General features: G+C 42.5%; 1 protein-coding gene and 1 pseudogene across 1 annotated transcript; both read right to left on the reverse strand.

Moving 5' to 3' along the window:
* Window positions 1-542: 542 nt before the first annotated feature.
* Window positions 543-1610, reverse strand: LOC127447013 (gamma-crystallin M2-like). Its single transcript, XM_051708453.1, has 3 exons — window positions 1464-1610; window positions 1043-1285; window positions 543-851 (listed from the first exon to the last, which is right to left on the reverse strand). Exons 1-3 carry the CDS (start codon window positions 1470-1472, stop codon window positions 579-581), a joined length of 525 nt encoding a protein of 174 aa, XP_051564413.1. The 5' UTR covers window positions 1473-1610; the 3' UTR covers window positions 543-578.
* A 19066-nt stretch (window positions 1611-20676) lies between these two features.
* On the reverse strand, window positions 20677-21316 carry LOC127447553 (gamma-crystallin M3-like; annotated as a pseudogene).
* Between the last annotated feature and the right edge of the window lie 1045 nt (window positions 21317-22361).

A 22361-nucleotide genomic window follows, 5' to 3' on the forward strand; every position in this document is an offset into this window, starting at 1 on the left:
ATTAACATTCTGTCTATTGCTATTACAAAGAATTTGGGTTTATACATTAGCAACAAGGAATCAGTATTTTCTATCCCCTTTCTTGCAATAATGGAGATATAGCCAGTTTTTCACAATAACAAATGTGTCAGACCTTAATAAAGTCTAAATAAAAAGTTATACATTTTTAATGATTAGTGATCATTGTTGAGCTCCATTTTACAACTTAATTTTTTTTTAAAAAACTGTATGTCATGTATCTACATACAACGCTCATTTTGCTCATAGGTTTAAAGGTTTCAGCCCTTAAATTATAGGTTTTGTTTTCTTAGTTTTAGGTTAGTAATAATTATCTGGCCTTAACTGTGCATAGACTTTCCATAAAAGGTATACAATTTATAAATTAAAAAAATGTGAGCATCCACACTTTTCTCGCGATCCTTATGACCTTGTCTACATTTTCAAATGTACTTAATCAATTTACATATTAGTGTGTGTGTTCTATAAAGATGACTTATGTAAATATTTTCTGAGTAAATGGTTTAGATACACAAAGTCAAGAATTAATTAAGACACATTTTTATTTGAACATTAGAACACTAGTAACAGGAATCCATGATACGCCTCATGCTCATGAATCTCATGCCACCCATGTTGCTGAAGCTCCTGTACTCTCCAGGCCTGAAGTAGTGCATCCTGCCTCTGTAGTGGGGCTGCTCATACATGAGCCAGTGACCGTCCATCACATGGCAAGAATTGCAGTGAGACATGCGGTAACGGTCCATGATGTTGTCACAGTCATCCATCAGCTCATACATCTGGCCCATGAAGTTCTCCCTCTCATAGATCCTCATTCTGTAAGATCCCCTGTACTGTATTGGAAAATAAGTTATATTTTGTTTACTTTTTTTATTTATCAGGCAGAATCAAGAAATGTTAAGATAGAAAACATTTCATGAAATATAAATGGTTTCCAATATTATTTTAGCGCTAAACTATATATTAATATTCTGCTAATACAGGAGATACACATCTAACACATCAAAATGTTCATGGAACTCACCATGGGGATCATACGGCAAGACTTGATGCAGTCACTCATTCCAAACATGGACATGTAATCAGCATATTCACCCCTCCTGAAGAAATACTGATTTCCCATGTAGTTGGGACGGTCATACATCATGAAGCATCCGCTCTCCACTCTGCAAGAGTGACAGCGGCTCATGTAGGAAGACATGTCAGCACAGTCGCTCATACACTCATAAGAGCGCCCCTGAAAGTTCCTGTCCTCGTAGAAAATGACCTGTTTTTTTAGGAAATTAAAGGAAGGAATAAAAGGAAATTTGTTGCCTTTGTGCCTCTTATGTCATTTGACTTGTAGTTACCAGGTACTTGTTTGTTACAGTACATAATCTATCTGCTATTATCTACATAATGTTTTGATGATCTGTTGCAACTTTAGATTGCATACTGTTACTTACTTTGCCCATGGTCACAGTTGTGCTAGTGCTTCTCAGGACTGAGTGGTTGCCACAGTTACACTGAGACTGTCTGTTTAAAGCGCTCACTTTTATACCACAGAATATGTGCCCTGCATTGTGGGTAAGCTCCTGACCCAGCAAAAATACATAGAGGCCCTCCATGCAAAGTGAGGTCTATAGGGATATTTGTCAGCATGTGTGGAACAGCTGTGAATGTACCATACAGCGTCCTTTTTACACTGTACAAAGAGAAAATAATTGTCTGGATATTTGTCAGATCCTAAGTCTTTTATCTCTTTTAGATGACAAGTTTCATTATCCTAAAATACAATGTTGTACTGGTAACACTTTACAATAAGTTTCCATTTGTTAACATTAGTTAATGCATTTTGTATCATCAGAGGTGGGTAGAGTAGCCAAAAACTGTACTCAAGTAAAAGTACAATTACTTAAAAAAACAAAAATAATTACTTAAGTGGAAGTAAAAGTCCTAACATAAATAATTACTTGAGTAAGATTAAGAAAGTATCAAATTAAAAGAGTACTCAAGTAGTGAGTAACTCATTAATTTCACAAATGACATAATGGACGTTAACTTCCTTCTTTCCATTACATAATACACATTTAACTTGTATTACAGAATTATTATTATTATTATTATTATTATTAATGACATTTCTGTCATCATTCACCATAATGTTGTTCCAAACCTGTATGATTTTCTTTCTTCCATGCAACACAATAAGGAGATTTTAGACAGAATGTTAGCCTTGGTCACCATTTACTTTCAGTGAATTTTTATTTTTTTTCTATATATTTTAAAAGTGAATGGTGACCAAGACCGTCAGTCCCTAACATTCTGTCTAACATCTTTTGTGGTCCGCAGAATACAAAGGGTCACACGGGTTTGGAACAATATGTGGGTAGGGAAATGATAATGGAATATTAAATTATGGCTGAGCTATCACTTTAAAGGGATAGTTCACCCTAAAATTAAAATTCTCTCATCAATTACTCACCCATTCCAGATGTGTATGACTTCCTTTCTTCTGCAGAACATAAATTATGATTTTTAGAAGAATATTTCAGCTCTGTAGGTCAGTACAATGCAAGTGAATGGGTGCCAAAATTTTGATGAGGCATTTACACTTAACGTGGATGTTTACATGGATTTATAATGTTAATCAGCCTGAAGTAGCTGTGATAGTTTCCAGTACCCCCGCGAGGGCATGGGGTAAATGCGTAAATACTGCTTATGATATGTGGGACGTGGGACAAAGCGCACTCATATATTGCTGCAGATTTAAAAATGTACACTTAAAAACTGATGTCACAAGAGTCCATATTTACAGAATCACCCTGAAAATGACCATCACCTTGACACAGAATAGCCCGCGTTATCATTAGAGCCACAATTTACCTCAGCGTGCTGCCTTAAGTTGAAGCTGCAATTTTAATCTTGAAATATCTGCTTGACTTGGTGTAAAATGTTATTGCATGACAAAAATATTATTTTTCACTGTGCAGAGTGACGAAAGTGTTTCACTTAGTTAGAAGAGCATGATGCTGCAGCAGTGACGGACTCGACTTGAGTGACTGTGACAGTGCACGCAGCTGTGTGAACTTCTGCTGTCGTAAAAGTCCCATTCAATAATCTCTCAATAAGTTACACATTAATTAAAATTAAACCCAGTAATGTAACGACAGGAATGCCGTCCATTATAAAGAAGTAAATGTAAATATTTTTCATTAGAAATTTACTTGAGTGAGAGTAAAATGTACAAACTTATAAAACTACTCTAAAAGTAATTTCTTTTTCAAAAAGTTACTCAAGTAAATGTAATGGAGTAAATGTAGCATGTTACTACCCACCTCTGTGTATCATTAACAAACAATTAACAATATACATGTATGTTTTACGTCATTTATTAATCTTTGTTAATGTTTGTTAATAAAAATACTATTGTTCATTATTAGTTCATGTTAGTTCATTGTCCATTAACTAATGTTAACAAATTCAACTTTTGATTTTTAAAATGTAACTATATGTTGAAATAACATGAACTAAGATTAATAAATGCTTAATAAGTATTGTTCATTGTTAGTTAATGTTAACTAATGTTGTTAACTAATGTTAACAAATGGAACTTTATTGTAAAGTATTACCATTATATTTAGCAAAGACAAGTACTAACATCTGTGGTCACATTTTCAGTTAAATTATTTCAGTTTTCATGTCAAACTTTTAAAGCTACGATACAGGTCTTAAAGAGGTCATGAAGTGCTATTTTTTATAATTGTATTATTTTCCCTGAGGTCAAATTATATTGTTATAAAAGTTTTTTTGCACCAAAACATAATATAGTAATATATGATCATTTTCCACACTGTTTTTGGCCCTCTGTCTGAAATGCTCGGTTTTGGCCGAAGCGCTTCCTTAAAACTTCAGTGTAAACTGCCACTGTTGTGATTGGCTAACAGCGTGCAGCCCCTCAAACTCCACTGGAAGAGAATGAACAAGCCCCTTAAAATTATAAAACAAAATATCAGGGTTTACACATAACGCACATCCAACACATTGTATACAAATATATTCATTTCAAAACTGTTCATTTCAAGCACAACTTTTAACACTCAGCACCATAAAATATCAAACAGTCATAACATTTGAAACATTCAAGAATGAAAAGGTTTACTTAAGTTTTGAACTGCCCCATTCTTCAATAACAGTTCCTGTGCAAAGCTTGAATCGTATTATGACTGATTCACAAGCAATCCACGCTGAAATGAGCAGAAAAAAATGCACACATCATTGTCCAAAGCACAGTGAACAGACACACACACACACATACTGTAGGCCCACTGAGGTGCCCAGTGTCAGAAACACATCAAAACGGTCAAAGAATCTATGTTTACATACACCAACACATACACCAACAAAAAAAAAAAAAATAGCGCAGATGCGCAAAAGAACGTGTTTGTGCTCAATACAACAAGAGGTAGCAGAGGCAGAGTCTGTGTAGTTCATGTTTATAAATAAAATAATTCAAAACAGTCCAGATTGGTCCCCTTTGGTGCTCAGGATTAGTTAGGCACACAAGGCCTGCTCTCTTGACTTGAATTGTGTGCCAGTGGGCAGGGCCCAGGGTGCGATGTTGCATGTTGTGGGATGTTTAAATACAAACTCTTAAGCAGAGTGGCTACTATAAATGCTCTTTTAAGTCTGGGGAGGAGGTTTTGAGATCTGAACCTTACAGTAAGTTTTTATTGTACAGTTACCTCTTATATGTCTAAAAATCAAGGAAAATGTGATTCTCCATTTCATGACCCCTTTAAATTGACGAGCAATATGTCTAACATTGTCAAGTCAATTTTATTTGTGTAGCGCTTTTCACAATACACATCGTTTCAAAGCAGCTTTACAGAAAATTATTCTGTAATGTCTTAAATTACTTTTAAGTCCTTGTTGAGCAGTTTCATTAAAACATTATTAAAAATCATGCCTTCAAATTATTTGTCTTTAGGCCCCCAATGAGTTAGCCAAAGCCGACTGTGGCAAGGAACCCAAAACTCCATAAGATGTTAGTGGAGAGAAAAAAAAACTTGGGAGAAACAAGGCTCAGCTGAGGAGCCAGTTCCTCTCTGGCTATTGACCTTATTCAGTTCCAGCCCTTTTCAGCACACTGATACTGAGAAGAGTCAAACAAAATGGATTACGCATGGGAGAACAGAAAGTATTTTTCACAAAGAGTTGGTGGTTACCACCCCTCTATATGTGAAAATGCTAGTGAGGTGTTCCCTTTCAAGTTGGTCACTTCAACGCTGCATCAAGGAGTGACAATCTCTGAAGCCCTTTAAACTCATTGCAATTTATTGGCAAATGGCGCTTTGCACTTCACCCCCGATATGCACATCACCTTGAGCATATAAGGTGGGTCATGGCACCATTTCATTCGAATTCTCTCCTTCAGGGTCGTGATATCATCTCTCATACTTTTTCAATAAAATTCATATGAATTTGAGCTTTGTCATTGATACTGCACACCTTCACAGCAAGTGGATTGTTTTCTACTGTCCTGTCGTGCTCCAATGAATGAACGAGAATTCACTTTACTGTTGATTGATACTGCATATCGTCAGCGAGTGGAATAATTTCACAGAAGTTTCACTGCTGTGTTTCGACGGATGGAGTTTGCAGTTGATACTGCACAGCTTCAGAGAGTGGATTATTTTCTACTTCCCTTTGTGCTCCAACGGAAAGTGTATCCTTTATCAATATGCTTTTGAAAATGCTATTGCTCTCGTATCTAGCGAGAATAGGATAATTTGAGGATTATTGCCGCCAGCTTGAGCCTTGCGTCTCTCCTCTTCTTCATCTCAAGCGGCTTCGCCTGTTCAGTGCAGCCCTGTATCAGTGCGGTCAGTTTGTGGCTTGCTCTTTTGTAATACAGGATGGTTTGCCCTATTTTTAGTATTGATGATGACGTGTCAGGAGACTGCAATGTAGATTTTAGGCGCCTCCATGTCGCCTAGTTACCCTCCTGCTTTCCCCTCCAGTCTGTGTCAGTTTGTGGCTTGACACAGGTCACGTTGATGCCTGTTTTTTACTGTGTTTGATGCTCTGCCAGGGGACTACCATGTTGCAACACAGAGATTTTAGGCACCATTGTGTCGCCTAGTAGCTCTCTCGCTTCCCTGCCATTGATGGAATGATCACAGTGTGTTCACTGTTTGTGTTATTGTTGGCTCCGTGCAATGGTTGTATTATTGTTGGCTCCATGCAATGGTTGTCATGTTCCAACAAAGTTTTAGAAACCCATTGCATCCACCTCCTCTGCCTTCACGGTGCAGGACATGCATGAAGGTATTTGCCCAAAGTTTTGGCCACTACTTTCAGGGCTCAGGTTGTTACCTTACAAGCTTTCTCTCCTCCACCGTCTGTGTCGGAGAAGGCACAGAAACAGAACATTGTCCTGTGAGGGGTCAACTTGTGTACATTTATCATATGAATCAATTTCAGATCAGCTCTTTATCTGCTTTGGAAGCCATTCAAAGGGGTTTGTCATCTCCGAAACAAAGATCTTCTCATTGGGTTGTTGATGTTGTTGCGCTCGCTTACGAGTAGCAAGGTTGCAATGTCCCATAGGTGTAAAGGCTCACTCCAGGAGTGTGGCCTTCTCCTGGGCGTGGACTAAGATTGTCTCCCCGGTGGACATCTGCCTGGCTGTGGGCTGGGCTTTCCTTAACACCTTTGCCAGGTTTTACAACTTGGATATCTCTTCCCTTTCTTCCCAGATTCTAGCTGCAAAGAAGGGCTGATTTCTAAAGTTAGTGCACTGCATTTTGACAAATCAGTCTCTAAACCGTGTAATTCTTAAACGCTTCTCAGCGTAAAGAGCAATGTTTAATGTCCTACTACCCTGTTGGCTAGTGGCATTATGTCGGACTGTCGATAAAGGATCATTCCAGCACTCTTCCCACTATGGTGTGGATGACTATACTTCAGTGGTGCTTCACTGCTAGCATTCATTACCACTCTCTCTAACTTAAATGGTTAGATTTGATTTCTCTCATCCTTTCTGTATGTCAATACGAAGGGGAGAATTTGTCGATATCTTTTAGCTACACTACTGGCTAGTAGGCATTGCTAGTGTGTGCGGTTCAGTAGCACGGCATGATGGTATATGATTCCTATAGCCGTGGAGTGCACAGAACGCCCCTGGGCACTTCGGCAGAGCAAAAGGGTATATTCTAAAAGAGTATATTTTCTTTCTAAAAGAGCGGCACACACGGAAACGTCTTTTTAAAGATACCTTTCCGTTTGTGTGTTATTCCTGGTTGCGGTCGTTATCTCTCCGCTTCTGACGGCCACTATCACTGTCTTACATGTCTGGGCGCTGCCCACGCGGAGACATCATTCATGGGTGGGTCTTGACCTCATTGCGAGAACATGACCATGGCAATGTTGCGGTCGCGGCTTGCATTCATTTGAATGCAAGCCACCCCAGCGGCTCCCCGCCTCATTCCTTCTACCTACGTGTATGAGGCCATGCCGGTTAGCACTGGGGGCGATTTGGGGACCTCAATGGGATCACCTCCACCGGATAAACCCCCACGGACCTCCCATTCCCCAGCACACTCGCTTTCCCCGGTCGATGAGACCGCCGGCTTGTCTTATAGCGAGTTCGACCTCTTATTCGGAGCCCGGGAAGACGATGAGTTATTGAGCGCAGCATCGGAGAGCAGGCTCGTCCACTCTGACGCCTCGGCTGGGCTCCCTCCTTCGGGTCGCACCCCGTCTGCTCATCGCCAAGGGCATCCTCCTGCAGCAACAGCACCGGCTCTGCTGTAGCCCACCCCCATGGCCCGGCCCCGGCGTGGATCCCACCGCATGAAGCAGATGCCACCCGTCTCACGGCCAGCCGCCAAGAACCCTAGGAAGGCTTTGAAGCGCCCCTGAGATGGGCGACCCAGGGACGAGGAGATCTGCTTCTACGGAGCTGCTAGACAGACCACTCCATCACCCGGTGGAGGGCCGGGAGGAGAATCGTTTCATTTTTTGCCGCATGCCCAAGAGGCTGCGGTACCTAAAACTTCAACAAAAGAGTGGTTTCATTGTTCTCTGGGTCATATGTCAGGTGCGCACGGCCATCGTCATGACCGCCATCCACCATCCCATTTCGGCAGGTTTGGCACGCAGGGGCGGGGGGTCCACTCCTGGAGCTTTGGCACAAACACACCCACACCGGGTTGACTCCAACGGACTGCGTGGACGATGTTCCTCCTCCCCCCTCCTTGACCAATCTTATGGTGGGTATCAAGAGCCAGGGAAGTGCTTTGATGTCCCTGGACTCAGCACGGCAACGGGGCTCGAGCCCCCGTGATGTGGCGCCTCAGGCTCTGCCCCACCGCGAGGCCCCACCTGCCGGTACGTCCAACGTGATTATCCCCTTGGTCCCCCTCACCCGGAGTTTGGACGCATGGCTTGCGCTTTCCAACCCATCGCGATGGCTGACCCGGACTGTCCGACTCGGCTACGCGATTCAGTTTGTCAGGCGCCTGCCCATGTTCAGTGGCGTCCGCTTCACCTCGGTGAAGGGCGAGAGCGCCGCTACCTTGCGTGCGGAGATCGCAACCCTTCTGCGCAAGGGCGCGATAGAGCCTGTCCCTCCAGCCGAGATGAAGAAAGGGTTTTACAGCCCTTGAGGCCAATCTTGGACCTGCGAGTTCTGAACCGGGCCTTGCACAGACTCCCGTTCAAGAACGCATTTTAGCGAGCATCCGGCATCAAGATTGGTTCGCGGCAGTAGACCTGAAGGACGCATATTTCCACGTCTCGGTTTTACCTCGACACAGACCCTTCCTGCGGTTTGCTTACGAGGGCTGGGCATACCAGTACAAGGTCCTCCCCTTCGGCCTGTCCTTGTCCCCTCACATCTTCACGAAGGTCACAGAGCCAGCCCTCGCCCCACTAAGGGAAGTGGGCATCTGCATACTCAACTACCTCGATGACTGGCTGATCCTAGCTCACTCTTGAGAGTTACTGTGCACACACAGGGACCTGGTGCTCAGGCACCTCAGCCGACTAGGGCTTCAGGTCAACTGGGAAAACAGCAAGCTCTCCCCGGTTCAGAGCATCTCTTTTCTCAGTTTGGAGTTGGACTCAGTCTCAATGATGGCGCGCCTCACAAACAGGCATGCACAGTTGGTGTTGAACTGTCTGAAGGAGTTCAGACAAAAGACAGCTGTTCCACTGAAACTTTTTCAGAGGCTCCTGGGGCATATGGCATCCTCTGCGGTTGCCACACCGCTCGGGTTGATGCATATGAGATCGCTTCAGCACTGGCTTCAGACTCGAGTCCCGAGATGGGCATGGTGCCACGGGACACATCGTGTGGTCATCACGCTGATCTGTCACCGCCTCTTCATCCCTTGGAACAACCTAGCATTTCTACGGGCAGGGGTTCCCCTAGAGCAGGTCTCTAGGCACGTCGTGGTTACAAAAGATGCATCCAAGATGGGCTGGGGTGCCGTATACAATGGGCACATAGCCGCCGGCTGCTGGACTGGCCCATGGCTGTGTTGGTACATCAGCTGCCTCGAGTTGTTGGCAGTACTGCTCGCCCTGCAGATGTTCCAGCCATTGATCCAGGGCAGCGGTAGCGTACATCAACTGTCAAGGTGGTCTATGCTCCCGTTGCATGTCACAACTTGCCTGCCGTCTCCTCTTCTGGAGTCAGCAGTGCCTCAAGTCGCTACGAGCCACTCACATCCAGGGCGACCCCAACTCCACAGTGGACAGGTTACACTCAGGGGAAAGTGGAGACTCCGCCCCCAGGTGGTCCAGCTGATTTGGAGTCTATTCGGTCGAGCACAGGTAGACCTGTTTGCTTCCCGGGAATCCTCCCACTGCCCGCTTTGGTACGCCCTGACCGAGACACCCCTCAGTATAGACATGCTGGCACATAGCTGGCCCCCTGGACTACACAAATATGCGTTTCCCCCATTGAGCCTACTTGCACAGGCCCTGTGAAAGGTCAGGGAGGACGAGGAGCAGGTCATCCTAGTAGCACCCTACTGGCCCACCCAGACGTGGTTCTCAGACCTCACGCTCCTCGTGACAGCAACCCCTGGTGAATTCCCCTGAGGAAGGACCTAATTTCTCAGGGACAGGGCACCATCTGGCACCCGCGACCAGACCTCTGGAATCTCCACATCTGGCCCTTGGATGGGATGCAGAAGACCTAAGTGGCCTACCACCCACGGTGGTAGACACAATCACTCAGGCTAGGGCTCCCTCTATGAGGCACCTGTATGCTTTGAAGTGGCGTCTGTTCGCTAAGTGGTGTTCTTCCCGACGCGAAGACCCCCAGAGATGCGCAGTTGGATCGGTGCTTTCCTTCCTGCAGGAGAGGCTGGAGGGGCGGCTGTCCCCCTCCACCTTGAAAGTGTATGTAGCTGCTATAGTGGCACACCACAACACAGTGGACAGTAAGTCCTTAGGGAAGCACGACCTGATCATCAGGTTCCTGAGAGGTGCTAGGAGGTTGAATCCCTCCAGACCGCATCTCATCCCCTCATGGGACCTCTCTGTTTTCCTTTGGGTCTACGGGGAGCCCCCTTCAAGCCCCTGGAGTCAGCTGAGCTTAAGGCACTCTCTTTGAAGACTGCCCTCCTGACTGCTCTCACTTCCATCAAGAGGGTAGGGGACCTGCAGGCGTCCTCTGTCAGTGAAACGTTCGGTCCGGGCTACTCTCACGTGATCCTGAGACCCCAACTGGGCTATGTGCCCAAGGTTCCCACGACCCCATTTAGGGATCAGGTGGTGAACCTGCAAGCGCTGCCCCAGGAGGAGGCAGACCCAGCTTTGGTGTTGCTGTGTCCGATGCGTGCTTTACGCATCTATTTGGATTGCACACAGAGCTTTAGAATCTCCGAGCAGCTCTTTGTCTGCTTTGGTGAACAGCAGAAAGGAAGCACTGTCTCCAAACAGAGGATCTCCCACTGGGCCATTGACGCCATCGTGATGGCATATCATGCTCAGGACGTGCCACCCCCCGTGGCGCTACGAGCTCACTCTACTAGGAGTGTAGCGGCTTCCTGGGCCCTGACCAGTGGCGCCTCCTTGGCAGACATCTGCAGAGCAGCGGGCTGGGCAACACCCAACACCTTTGCGAGGTTTTATAATCTCCGGGTTGAGCCGGTTTCGTCCCGTGTGTTGTCAGGTCCGAACAGGTAAGTTCTGGGACAGCTGGCCGGGTGTACCGCTTGCGTATAGCACTTTTCCCCTCCCATGAGGTGAAGACGTGTGCCTTTGACTCCCAGTTGTGTTCACAAGTTGTGATCCCTGGATGACTTTCCTCCTTAGCCCTGTGGCAGACGAGTTTACGGAGAAACTCACTGCCGGCCCAATACATGTGCTAACTAAGCCCTGTACTGGGGTAGGTGCTCCACGTGCGCTGGTTCCCCATAAGTGACCCCATGTGATATATCTTCCGCTAAATCGTTTCCCTGTCGGTAAACTGCGTCTTCCTTGGGAAGAGGCCCCTCTGCCCTCGGTCACCATGCTTGTAGAAACATCTCCCCCCTCGGGTAGGACCTACTAGGCAACTTCTCCACATTACATATTTCCGACAAGACTCGGTAAGACCATGTGACGTATTTCCACTCGAAATACCCCCCCCCCATCTCTGGGCGGGGTGTGGTCTCCGTGGTGTCTTCCCCTTGGAAGTGACACCCCCCCCCCCCCGACATGGACATTTATGGCCCCCAGTTGGTTAACAAATTCCACTCTTTTTGGGTAGAAAAAAAGAGGAAAAGAGGCCACGGCTGGTCTAGCCTGTCCCTATTTGTTGGGCAGTCGACTTGTTCCCGAAGGACTGTTTGACGCTCATAAGACCGTTGGGGGAGTTTACGTGATGGCCTGGTGCGCTGGCTACAAGGCACACAGCTGTCTGCCCGTCTCGCACCGCCAGTCCACGTAACACATTTCAGCTAGTTGTGCTGTTTTGTATAGGAACCCCTAGTGTCACTACATCAACACAACATCGAGTGAGTGACAGACAGGGAATGTCCTGGTTACTTTCGTAACCTCAGTTCCCTGATGGAGGGAACGAGATGTTGTGTCCCTCTTGCCACGACACTGAACTACCCGCTGAAATGGCCGGGACCTTGTCTTGGCTCTTCATCACAAAACCTGAATGAGTGATTGCATACCAGCTCCTTTTATACCCGTATGTCCGGGGAAGTGGCATGCAAATTCAACTCGCCAATTCCCATTGGCCTTTTTTCAAAAAGCAGAGGTGTTCGGGGCTCCCAAGAGTGACCCCTAGTATCACTACATCGACACAACATCTCGTTCCCTCCATCAGGGAACGGAGGTTACGAAAGTAACCAGGACGTTTTCAGTATACACCTTAACATCTGTAGTCTCCTAGGCATGATAGTGATTTGGAGCTTGATTACACTTGTTCGCGCTTAATTAATTTGTATAGCATGTGTACATGCACAGAGATTTATAGTGAAAGTGGCCTAGTTCAATACCTTTGCACCTGACAGTAAGAAAGAAAAAATACTATAAGAATGAAAACGATAAAGAGTTTTTAAATATTGTCATAGTTCTTATAATTATTATGCAGTTTTTAATGTGTGTTATTAAAGTTTACGTTTTAGAGCAGGGGTCTTCATCTTTAAGTTGTAACACCTACATATTTATGTGTAATATTGGATTGTTAAAAGATAACAGGAAATGTATATCTGTTTACGTGTCATTTAATTATCTAATAAAATTGTAATCAGTGTTTATCTCTTAATACACCATTTCCCAAAATGCTGTGCTGAGCATTCAGGTATGTCTCTTGATTCATTTACTGTATCACCTGATCTAATCTGGTGGCTGACAAGGTGGTGTATATGTATATATATGGGGAAGGAACCGAATTTGCAAGGGGGTTTGTCTGCACAGAATATATTTCATGAAGGAACAGCAACAAACAGTATTGTTTCCATGTCTGCTTTTTTCTTTTGTTTTTGCCTTGCTGGCTGGAAATACTGTGTTTAAACTGCATTTCCTTACTGATTGGATTGTTGGACTACATCTTGGATGCAACCCATGAACTTTGAGATCTCATTGCCAAGACTTTGAACGATGCGTTTGGAGAACTTTATCCACTCGCACATCAACTCGGTAAGAACGATCTTTTGTAAATGACTCCTGGTTGGATTATCACCTGTCTAAAAGACAGAGACTCATTCAGATAGACTGTTATTCATTCAAGCGATGACTGAATGTGGAAAAGTTAAGGTGTATGATTTATTTATGTGTTCACATGTGGTGGAAAATATACTTAGACACTGATATATCTGTAAACTGTGTCTACATCTTTAATTCACTTGTTACATGTTTATATCACCTTCTTTAAACATTAGTTTACATTTTTGTATCCACTCCTCTGAAAAGGAGTTTGTTACATAGTGGTGGCCCTTTTCTGCAGAGGCCTTCGTAACAAGAAGGAGTCCAACTAATGAAATTTCCCCATTGTTAAGTTCCTTCTATGGTGATTCTGAAAGGGAACAGTCTGATGAAGATGAAGATGAGGGTGATTTGGGTTTACAAACAGCATATGAACAAATGAAAACTGAATTGACAAATGTGAGGGAACAGTTACAAGGGCTAGAAGCTAACCTTACTGATTCCATTAATAACTCACTGAATAGGGAAACAAGCATGAGAGAGATGGTGAACATCAGTCTGGCTAAATTAAAGGACCAGTTCAGCCAAGACATAGAAAAATTGGAAAGGGCAGTGGTGAATTATTTCTTGTGTAAAATTGAGAAAAGGGAAAGGAAGCTTAATAAGGCCAAAATTAGCGGTACTCCTGACCTCTCTCATTTGGTAACTTTTAGGTCTCAGACTCCTCAGGGTAAAGTTAGTGAAACATCACTGTTGAATAAAAGTAGCGAGTCTAGCCCTTCTATACAAACTAGCTGTCCTGGTTCTGATGCATCCACGCAACTTCTGGCAGGTTTGGCCGGGGCCTCCTCCTTTTATGCTAAGCCACCTTTAAGACTCAAATTTCCTGAGTTTGGGGGATCTAGGGAAATTGCTGATGTTTTAAGCTTCATAGAACGATGTGAAAATTATTTGGAAGTACGACCTCTTTCCAATTCAGAACTGCTTGGAACTCTCAGCACAGTGTTAAAAGGCTCTGCCTTGAGTTGGTGGAGGGCAGCAAAGTGTAAAGTCCTAGATTGGCACTCATTCAAGGAAGCTTTATGACTGCTTTTCTGCCATCAGACTACATGTGTGAGGTGGAGGAGAAGCTATGAATGATGGTGCAGCAACCAGGTCAAAGGCTTTGGGATTTTGCATATGATTATAGAGCCCTGTGAATCAAATGGAAGCCCGAGCTGAGTGAATAAGAGCTGGTAAATAGGATACTCAATAACCTCAATCCTAAAGTTGCAGGATCGTTAAGAAGGACTATCCAAACTGTTGAGCAGTTGATAAAAATCAGATCGATGGTCGAGAAGAACTGCTTGGGCATAAAAGACTACTGGCAAAAGGTCAATGAGTAATCAAAGAAAAATACAACTAATAAAAGAGGATCTAATAAATCAGTTTCTTCCAATCCTCCAGCAGGTGTCTTAGTGATACAGCAAAATAAAGGCCAGGTTCAACATCAGCCACCTTCCCTTCTTACTGTACCCATTACAATTAATGGATTACAGGTCGAAGCAGTAGTAGATACTGGTAGTGTGTACACCTTGATGCAAGAGAGTCGGTGGAGACAACTACCAGGGAAGAGTGTTGAGAAGAAGAGCTCCAAGCAGATGTTCATGATGGCTGGCGGCAAGAAACATCAGTCAAAGTGGCAGGTTGATTTGGAGTATGATTGGCACCAAGAGACAGAAAAGATGATGGCCTACATTATGGAAGAGGTCCATCTGGTATTTCCAGTTATTCTGGGATTAGATTTCCTTACACAAATAAGGTCATTTTCAACTTCTCTAAGATTCCTCTGGCCTTACACTAAAAAGGGTATTCATTTTATCCCTTCATTGGCAGTAAACAATCATTAACAACTCAAAGATCTAGTATGCTACAAGTGGCCGTCCAACCAAGAAGTAACCTTAGTGTATATTATCCTTTACCACTTGACCAGACACCTTGCTATGATAACCTAGAAGTGGGAAATCAAGAGAAGATGGAGAGTGATTTTGACTATCCAGGGGAACTGCAGCAGATCATGCTGGTCTGGCCAGGAGTAATATCTAGAAAACTGGGAAGAACATCAATAGTGAGCATCCAATTAACACAATTGATGAGATACCAGTGAAGTCCAGGGCCTTCATGATTTCACCTTTTAAAAAGAGGATGATTGAGAAGGAAGTGGAGAAAATGCTGAAAGAAAACATCATAGAACCTTCCCTCTCACCATGGTCTTCCCCAGTGGTCTTTTTGCAGAAATCTGATGGAATGTACCATTTTTGCGTAGATTATAGGAAGCTGAATAGTAAGACAATTTCAGATGCCTATCCTATGACAATCATTCATGACATCTTGGAGTCTCTAGATGGTGCAACATGGTTTTCGATATTAGACCTTATGTCAGGTTTCTGGCAAGTTGAAATGGCTGAAGACTCAAAACAGAAGACAGCCTTCATAACCTCATCATGGCTATATCTCTTTAAGACCATGCCTTTTGGTCAACAAAATGCTACGGCCACCTTCCAACATCTGATGGAGAAGGTGCTGAGTGAGATAATTGGTCAAAGCTGCTTTGTGTATGTAGATGATATCATAATTTACTCCAAGACAAAGGAACAACACATACAGGACCTAAAGGTGGTGATGGAGAAATTTTCGAATGCCAAGTTGACTCTGAATGTGAAGAAGTGTCACTTTTTCAAATGTCAGTTAAAGTTCTTGGGATATGCAGACCAAAAAGCCTTCACTGAATATCCAGTGCCCACTGATATTCCATCATTACAGAGGTTCTTAGGAATGGTGGGATGGTATCACAAGTTTATCTCTCATTTTGCTGACATCTCTGCACCTTTGAATCACCTGAAGAAGAAGGGAGTGGTTTGGAACTGGACACCTGAGTGTCATGAAAGTGTGGAAGCACTGCAAAGAGCAGCAAAAAGCCCACCAGTATTGGGGCAACCGAATTTATCCTTGCCATTTCAGGTGCACACTGATGCCAATGAGGCGGGATTGGGGGCCGTCCTCACTCAAAGAAATGAAGATGGAGACGCCTATGCGTTGAGAGTGCTGAGAGGAGCTGAGACAAATTCAAACATCTGAAAAGGAGTGTTTGGCAGTAGTATAGGCAGTAGAGAAATGGAGGCACTATTTAGAAGGAGAGGAGTTGGAAGTATATACAGATCATGCAGCCTTGACTTGGGCCTTCAATTGCCCGAAGACATCTTCAGGATTGACAAGGTGGACCCTGCGACTGCAAGCCTTCAAGTTCAAGGTCCATTTCAGAAGGGGATGCCTTAATAAGGTACCAGATGCCCTATCAAGGGTTTGCCAGTTGACCTCAGAAGGTACAGCACCTTGTCTTTTAGTGACACAATCTAAACACTCCACAGATATACCTCACACACTGTCAGAGATATCAAAAGCACAGGCTAATGACCCCACAATCATAGCCTTAAGGTCCAAGAACAATGATTTGCAACTTCATACAGGAAGGATCAGATTGGAAGAGCATTAAGGCACGTTATATAGGATAATACCTCTAAAACATGAGGGGGAAAAGTTCCAATTTATAGTTCCATGAACCCTAGTACCATCATTCATGCATTACTTCCATGACAGCCCTATGGGAGGACATTTGGGGAGATAAAAAACATTGCTGAGAATCCTGGAAGTGGCATGGTGCCCGACTGTTAGGAAGGATGTGTGGGATTACCTCAAGTCTTGTAATATCTGTCAGAGATATAAAGGAGAAAACACCAGACCCTCTGGACATATGCAGTCTACAGAAGTTTCAGAGGCCAGACATACTTTGGGGATAGATCTGATGGGTCCCATACCCCAAAGTAGAAAGAGGAATACATTCCTGTTGGTGTATGTAGATTATTATACCAAGTGGGTTGAACTTTTTCCCTAAAGGACAGCACGACACCCAGGACTGTGAAAATATTAAAGGAAGAGATCTTAACTTGCTGGGGGGTCCCAAAACATCTGGTCTCCATTAGAGGTGCTCAGTTCACTTCCAATCTCTTGGTTGAGTTGTGTAAAGAATGGAGGGTGATACAGAAACTAACAACTAGCTATCATCCACAGATCAACCTTACTGAGAGGGTAAATAAAGATGGAAAGACAAAGACTGCTGAGGAAACGGGTGGGGCATAGAGTGGGAGTGCAACGTGTCAGACAGGCCATATATTATAATTCCCACCATAAAGATGTGCAGTTTATGATGGGAGATCTGGTTTGGTTACACTCTCATCCCCTCTCTAATGCTCCTAATAGATACTCTGCTAAGCTTGCGCCAAAATGGGAGGGTCCAGCTAGAGTAGAGAGAAGACTTGGGACAGTGAATTACAGTATAAAATTGGGTACTCCTGAAAAAACCGACAATGTAAATGTGGTGAATTTGAAAAGGTATTATGGTCCTGACCTGCCTAGGACATAAGCTTGGGGGGGGGGTTTATGTAACACCTGTTTATCTCTTAATACTCCATTTCCCAAAATGCTGTGCTGAGCCTATCTGGTATGTCTCATGATTAATTTCCTGTATCACATGATCTAAACTGGTAGCTGACAACATGGTTTATGTGTATATAGATGGGGTAGGAAATGAAGTTGGGAGGGGGGTTGTCCACACGGAATATATTTCATGAAGGAACAGCAACAAACGGTACTGTTTTCCATGTCTGCCTTTTTCTTTTGTTTTTGCCTCGCTGACTGGAATAACTGTGATTAAACTGTGTTTCCTTACTGATTGGATTGTTGGACTACATCTTGGATGCAACCCATGAACTTTGAGATCTCATTGCCAAGACTTTGAATGATGCATTTGGAGACCTTGATTCGCTCGCACATCAACTCAGTAAGAATAATCTTTTGTAAATGACGCCTGGTTGGATTATCGGCTATCTGAGAGACAGAGACTCATTCAAATTAGTGATGGGAAGATTGGATCATTTTACTGACTTGGATCTTTGAGTCTCGTTCAGCAAAATGAACAAATCTTTATTCAAGTAATTTTGGTCATTTCGTTCATTTGAGCAGAATTAAATTAAAATGTTACATTTTCAATAGCCAAATCCCCCCAACACATCTACTTATGCAAACTTTAATTATAGTCCCAATGAGGAAAAAATTATAATGCAGCCAAGGACAAATTATGAAAAACAGAAAGATTAGTTCACCTCTGGAATCTTCTTGTCCGAGTCATTCGTACTTTTGTCACGTGACAGCCTTATACGCTGCATATACGGCTGTCCCGTGACAAAAGAATGAATGACTCAGACCAGATGACTCGAGAGGTGAACTAATAATTTCTGTTTCCTGTGTGAGCAATGCATAGTGTATACGGCTGTCACGTGACAAAAGAAGGAACGACTTGGACCAAAAGAGCTGAAAGGTGAACTAATCATTTCTGTTTCCTGTACAGCGGTTTTCATGTAACAACAAATGAATGGAGGTTGTGCAATGCACATGCACGGCCAACACAAAATGAACAAATCACTCTCTGAGAATACTCGTTCTTCTGAGTCACATTAAAGATTTGTTCAAAATAAATGTATCGTTCATGAATGACCCATCACTAATTCAAATAGACTGTTATTCATTCAAGCGATGACTGAATGTGGAAAAGTTAAGGTGTATGTTGTATTTATTGAGTGTTCATGTGTTCAAAAAAAAAGAAAATTATAAAAGTTTTTTTTTTTTTTTTACCAAAACAGTCACAATTTAGTAATATATGATTAATTTCCACCCTGTTTTGGCCCTCTGACTGAAATGCTCTGTTTTGGCCTAAGCACCTCTTCAACGTAAACATCCACTGTTATAATTGGCATCATGCAGCCCCTAAAATTCAGCAAATTCAACCTGAAGAAAATTAACAAGGCCCTCAACATAAAACCAAATTTCAAGGTTTAAACAACACACATCCAACACATTGTATCAGAAAATATTAAACTGTTCATCCCAAGCACAACTGTTAACACTCAGCACCATAAACTATCAAACAGCCATGACATTTGAAATATTCATGAATGAAACGGTTTACTTACGTTTTTGATCGGGTCCAAGTGTTTTGAACTGCCCCATCCTTCAATAACAGTTCCTTTGCATAGCTTGAATCTTATGATGTCCGGTTCACAAGCAGTCCATGATGATATGAGCTGAAAAAATGCACACACATAGACCAGAGTGGTGAAACTAGAGGCACATACATACAAAATCATCCTGCACTGAGGTGCACATCACTGGAAACACATAAAAACAGTCAAAGACGTCCATCTTAGTACGAGTTTACATCCACTGATGAGCCACTGATGACCACTCACAGGTAAAGTGAATAATGATGATCATCTCCAACAAGGCCACATATAATTGCCCTTCAGAGTTGTAACTTAACACCGCGTCTTTTAAAAGTGGCGAGATTCATGGCAGCATTTTTATATACAAAATAATTCAAAATAGTCCAGATGGGTCCCCTTAGGTGTTATGTTAGGAATAGTTAGCCACACAAGGCCTCCCCTCTCAATCTGCATGCCAGTGGGCGGGGCCAAGGGTGTGATAATGCATGTTTTGGGATGTGTAAATACAAAAGAGAAATGTTTTAATGACATCATGAACAGAGAGATTTCAGCAGGGTGGCACTATAAATGCTCTTTTTTTAGACTGGGGAGGAAGTTTGAGTTCTGAAATTTACAATATGTTTTTATAGTACAGTTACCTCTTATATGTCTAAATATCAAGGAACATTTGATTCTCCATTTCACGACACCTTTAAGCAAAATAAGAATATGTAACTACTGTTTATGCATGTCATTATAGGCCAGACTTGATATGCAACAGCCAATTTTATGCAATATATAATGTTGCCTCGTCTCATTACCCTAAGGGGTCCTTCAGCTTAAAAAGTTTTAATACCCCTGCTTTAGAGTTTTACATAAATGGACAGACGTTCTCCATCAGTTTTTAAAAATACACAATCAGTTACACTGTTGAAAGTGGAGATAGGACTGGTAAACCACATGTAAATGGTTAATATTTGTAATATTTTCAAAGCAAAATGTGGTTATATTAATTCCCAATGGATTCTCAGCCATAAGGTGTCAAATTCTGACGCTTGTGCAAGAGCCGTGCGCGTCACTGTATAGACTCCAAAAGCACCCTCTAGTGCAGGGGTGTCAAACTCAGTTACTGGAGGGCCACAGCCCTGCAGAGTTTAGTTCCAGCCCTGGAACTTTAGTTTCAAACCATGGCATCAAACATTAAATTAATAACTTAATTACACGTAACTGCTATTTGTAGCTATAATTAAATGCTTGTAAATCAACATTTTGTGGTGTAGCAAAAACATTTTTGTGATTTAAATAGCAACACCGGCTCAAAGTAATTGAGAAATATGTAGATGCAATGTACATTCAAGTTTTATCTCACAACATGCTTTTTAAAGAAACTATATGGACCTCAAATGGGAATGATTTCTTCCAACAAATGAAGCAAGTGTAAATTCCTTTAACAGGACTCCATGATGTGTCTGATGGAACCAACTGTTATTGGGTGATGGCCCATTCCCTAAAGCTGCTGTACTCCCCTGGCCTGATGTACATTATTCTGCCTTCAAAATTGGGCAGTTCATACATAAACCAGTGGCCATGTTTGACATTGCACGACTGGCAGTCAGATATGTTAAAACGTTCCTGGATAGATTCACATCCATCAGCTCGTATTTTTGTCCAACAAAGTTCTCCTTTTCAAAGATTCTCATTCAAAATGTTCCTTTATGTAATCAAAAAAAAAAAAAAAAAAAAAAAAAAAATCTGTTTTATTATTCTGGTTTGATATATTCCACCAATTTTTATTTAGAATTTTTAATTACCATAGGGATCATTCTGCATGATCTGATGCAGTCACTCGTGCTCATACCCATGATCCGCTGGTTATCAGGATTCTCTCCTCTTCTCACCAGCATTTGGTGACCCATGAAGTTGGAGCGCTCATAGACCATGAAGCAACCACTTTCCACCCTACAGGAGCAGCAGTGGCTCAGGTACGAGGTCACCTCAGGGCAGTCGCCACTGAATTCATAGTTACGACCCTGGAAGTTTCTGTCCTCATAGAATACAATCTGGAAGGCATAGCAACAAAAAGGCATTCTGACAATAGAATCTGTTACTCTTTGTTCTTAACTTTGAGTGACAGTGGACAGATCCAGATAATCAAACATTATATCTATTAATCCCTTTGAAAATAAAATATCCTTTCATTCTTCCATTAAAGGCTCATTTAAAATCAATTGTAAATTCAAAAGTTTATTCAGAATCTAATCTGATTTTAGATCTGTCTTCTTCAGTGTAGAAAGCTATTACTGTACCTTTTCCGTGATTTTGCTTTCTATAATATCAGTGTTTTACCAGCATACATTTGTTGCTTTTAAAATGAACTTGATTGCTAAAAATCTATAGGCCATTCTTTGAATGCCTTACACAGCAATACTATTTTTTGTTTTCTAAACAGCTTTACAAGTGGTTACCAGAATTTGCACCAGGGCCTGTGCCAGCTGTGGCTTTTCTCAGTTGTGGGACAGGTAGAGGTGGATGGTAATCCACTGGTCTCTTAAGTAAGATGTCTCAGTTACTGTACGACTGACTAAAACGTAGAATTGAGAATACATGCATATTTCAATACATCATTGACAATATGTCATTATCAAGCTATGTCAGTCATTTATTCTGAACTCTCAAGAGTTATAATTGCCACAAAGGATTATTTTAGCCGAATCACTCAACTGAGAGTTACTTTGGTGTTTGTTTAGATTCTTTCAAGTCATTGGAGTTAGGGAAATGAAACTAAAAACAAAACTATTCTTCAAGCATACTATAATCTTAATTTAGTTTGTTTTATGTATTATACACAACAAAATGTACAGCAAAACGAATGATATATTAAGGGCAACTGGGATCCTACTTTTCTCTATTAGGCTACCAAATCCTTGTACATGGCAAAAATTATTCAGGTTTGTCTTAGTGTATTTAATTATGTTTGTTTGCATTTATTTATTTATTTTTATACCATAGTCTATTCGAATATTCAATTCTGATTGGCTGGAATGTGTGCGTTAAAACTGTTTAAGGCACAAGTAGTTCCTGTCAGTTTTAAATATCATACTATATCCTTAATGAGACATTGCAAGTTTTTTT

Source organism: Myxocyprinus asiaticus, chromosome 10, assembly GCF_019703515.2.
Source record: "Myxocyprinus asiaticus isolate MX2 ecotype Aquarium Trade chromosome 10, UBuf_Myxa_2, whole genome shotgun sequence".
Classification (NCBI taxonomy): domain Eukaryota; kingdom Metazoa; phylum Chordata; class Actinopteri; order Cypriniformes; family Catostomidae; genus Myxocyprinus; species Myxocyprinus asiaticus.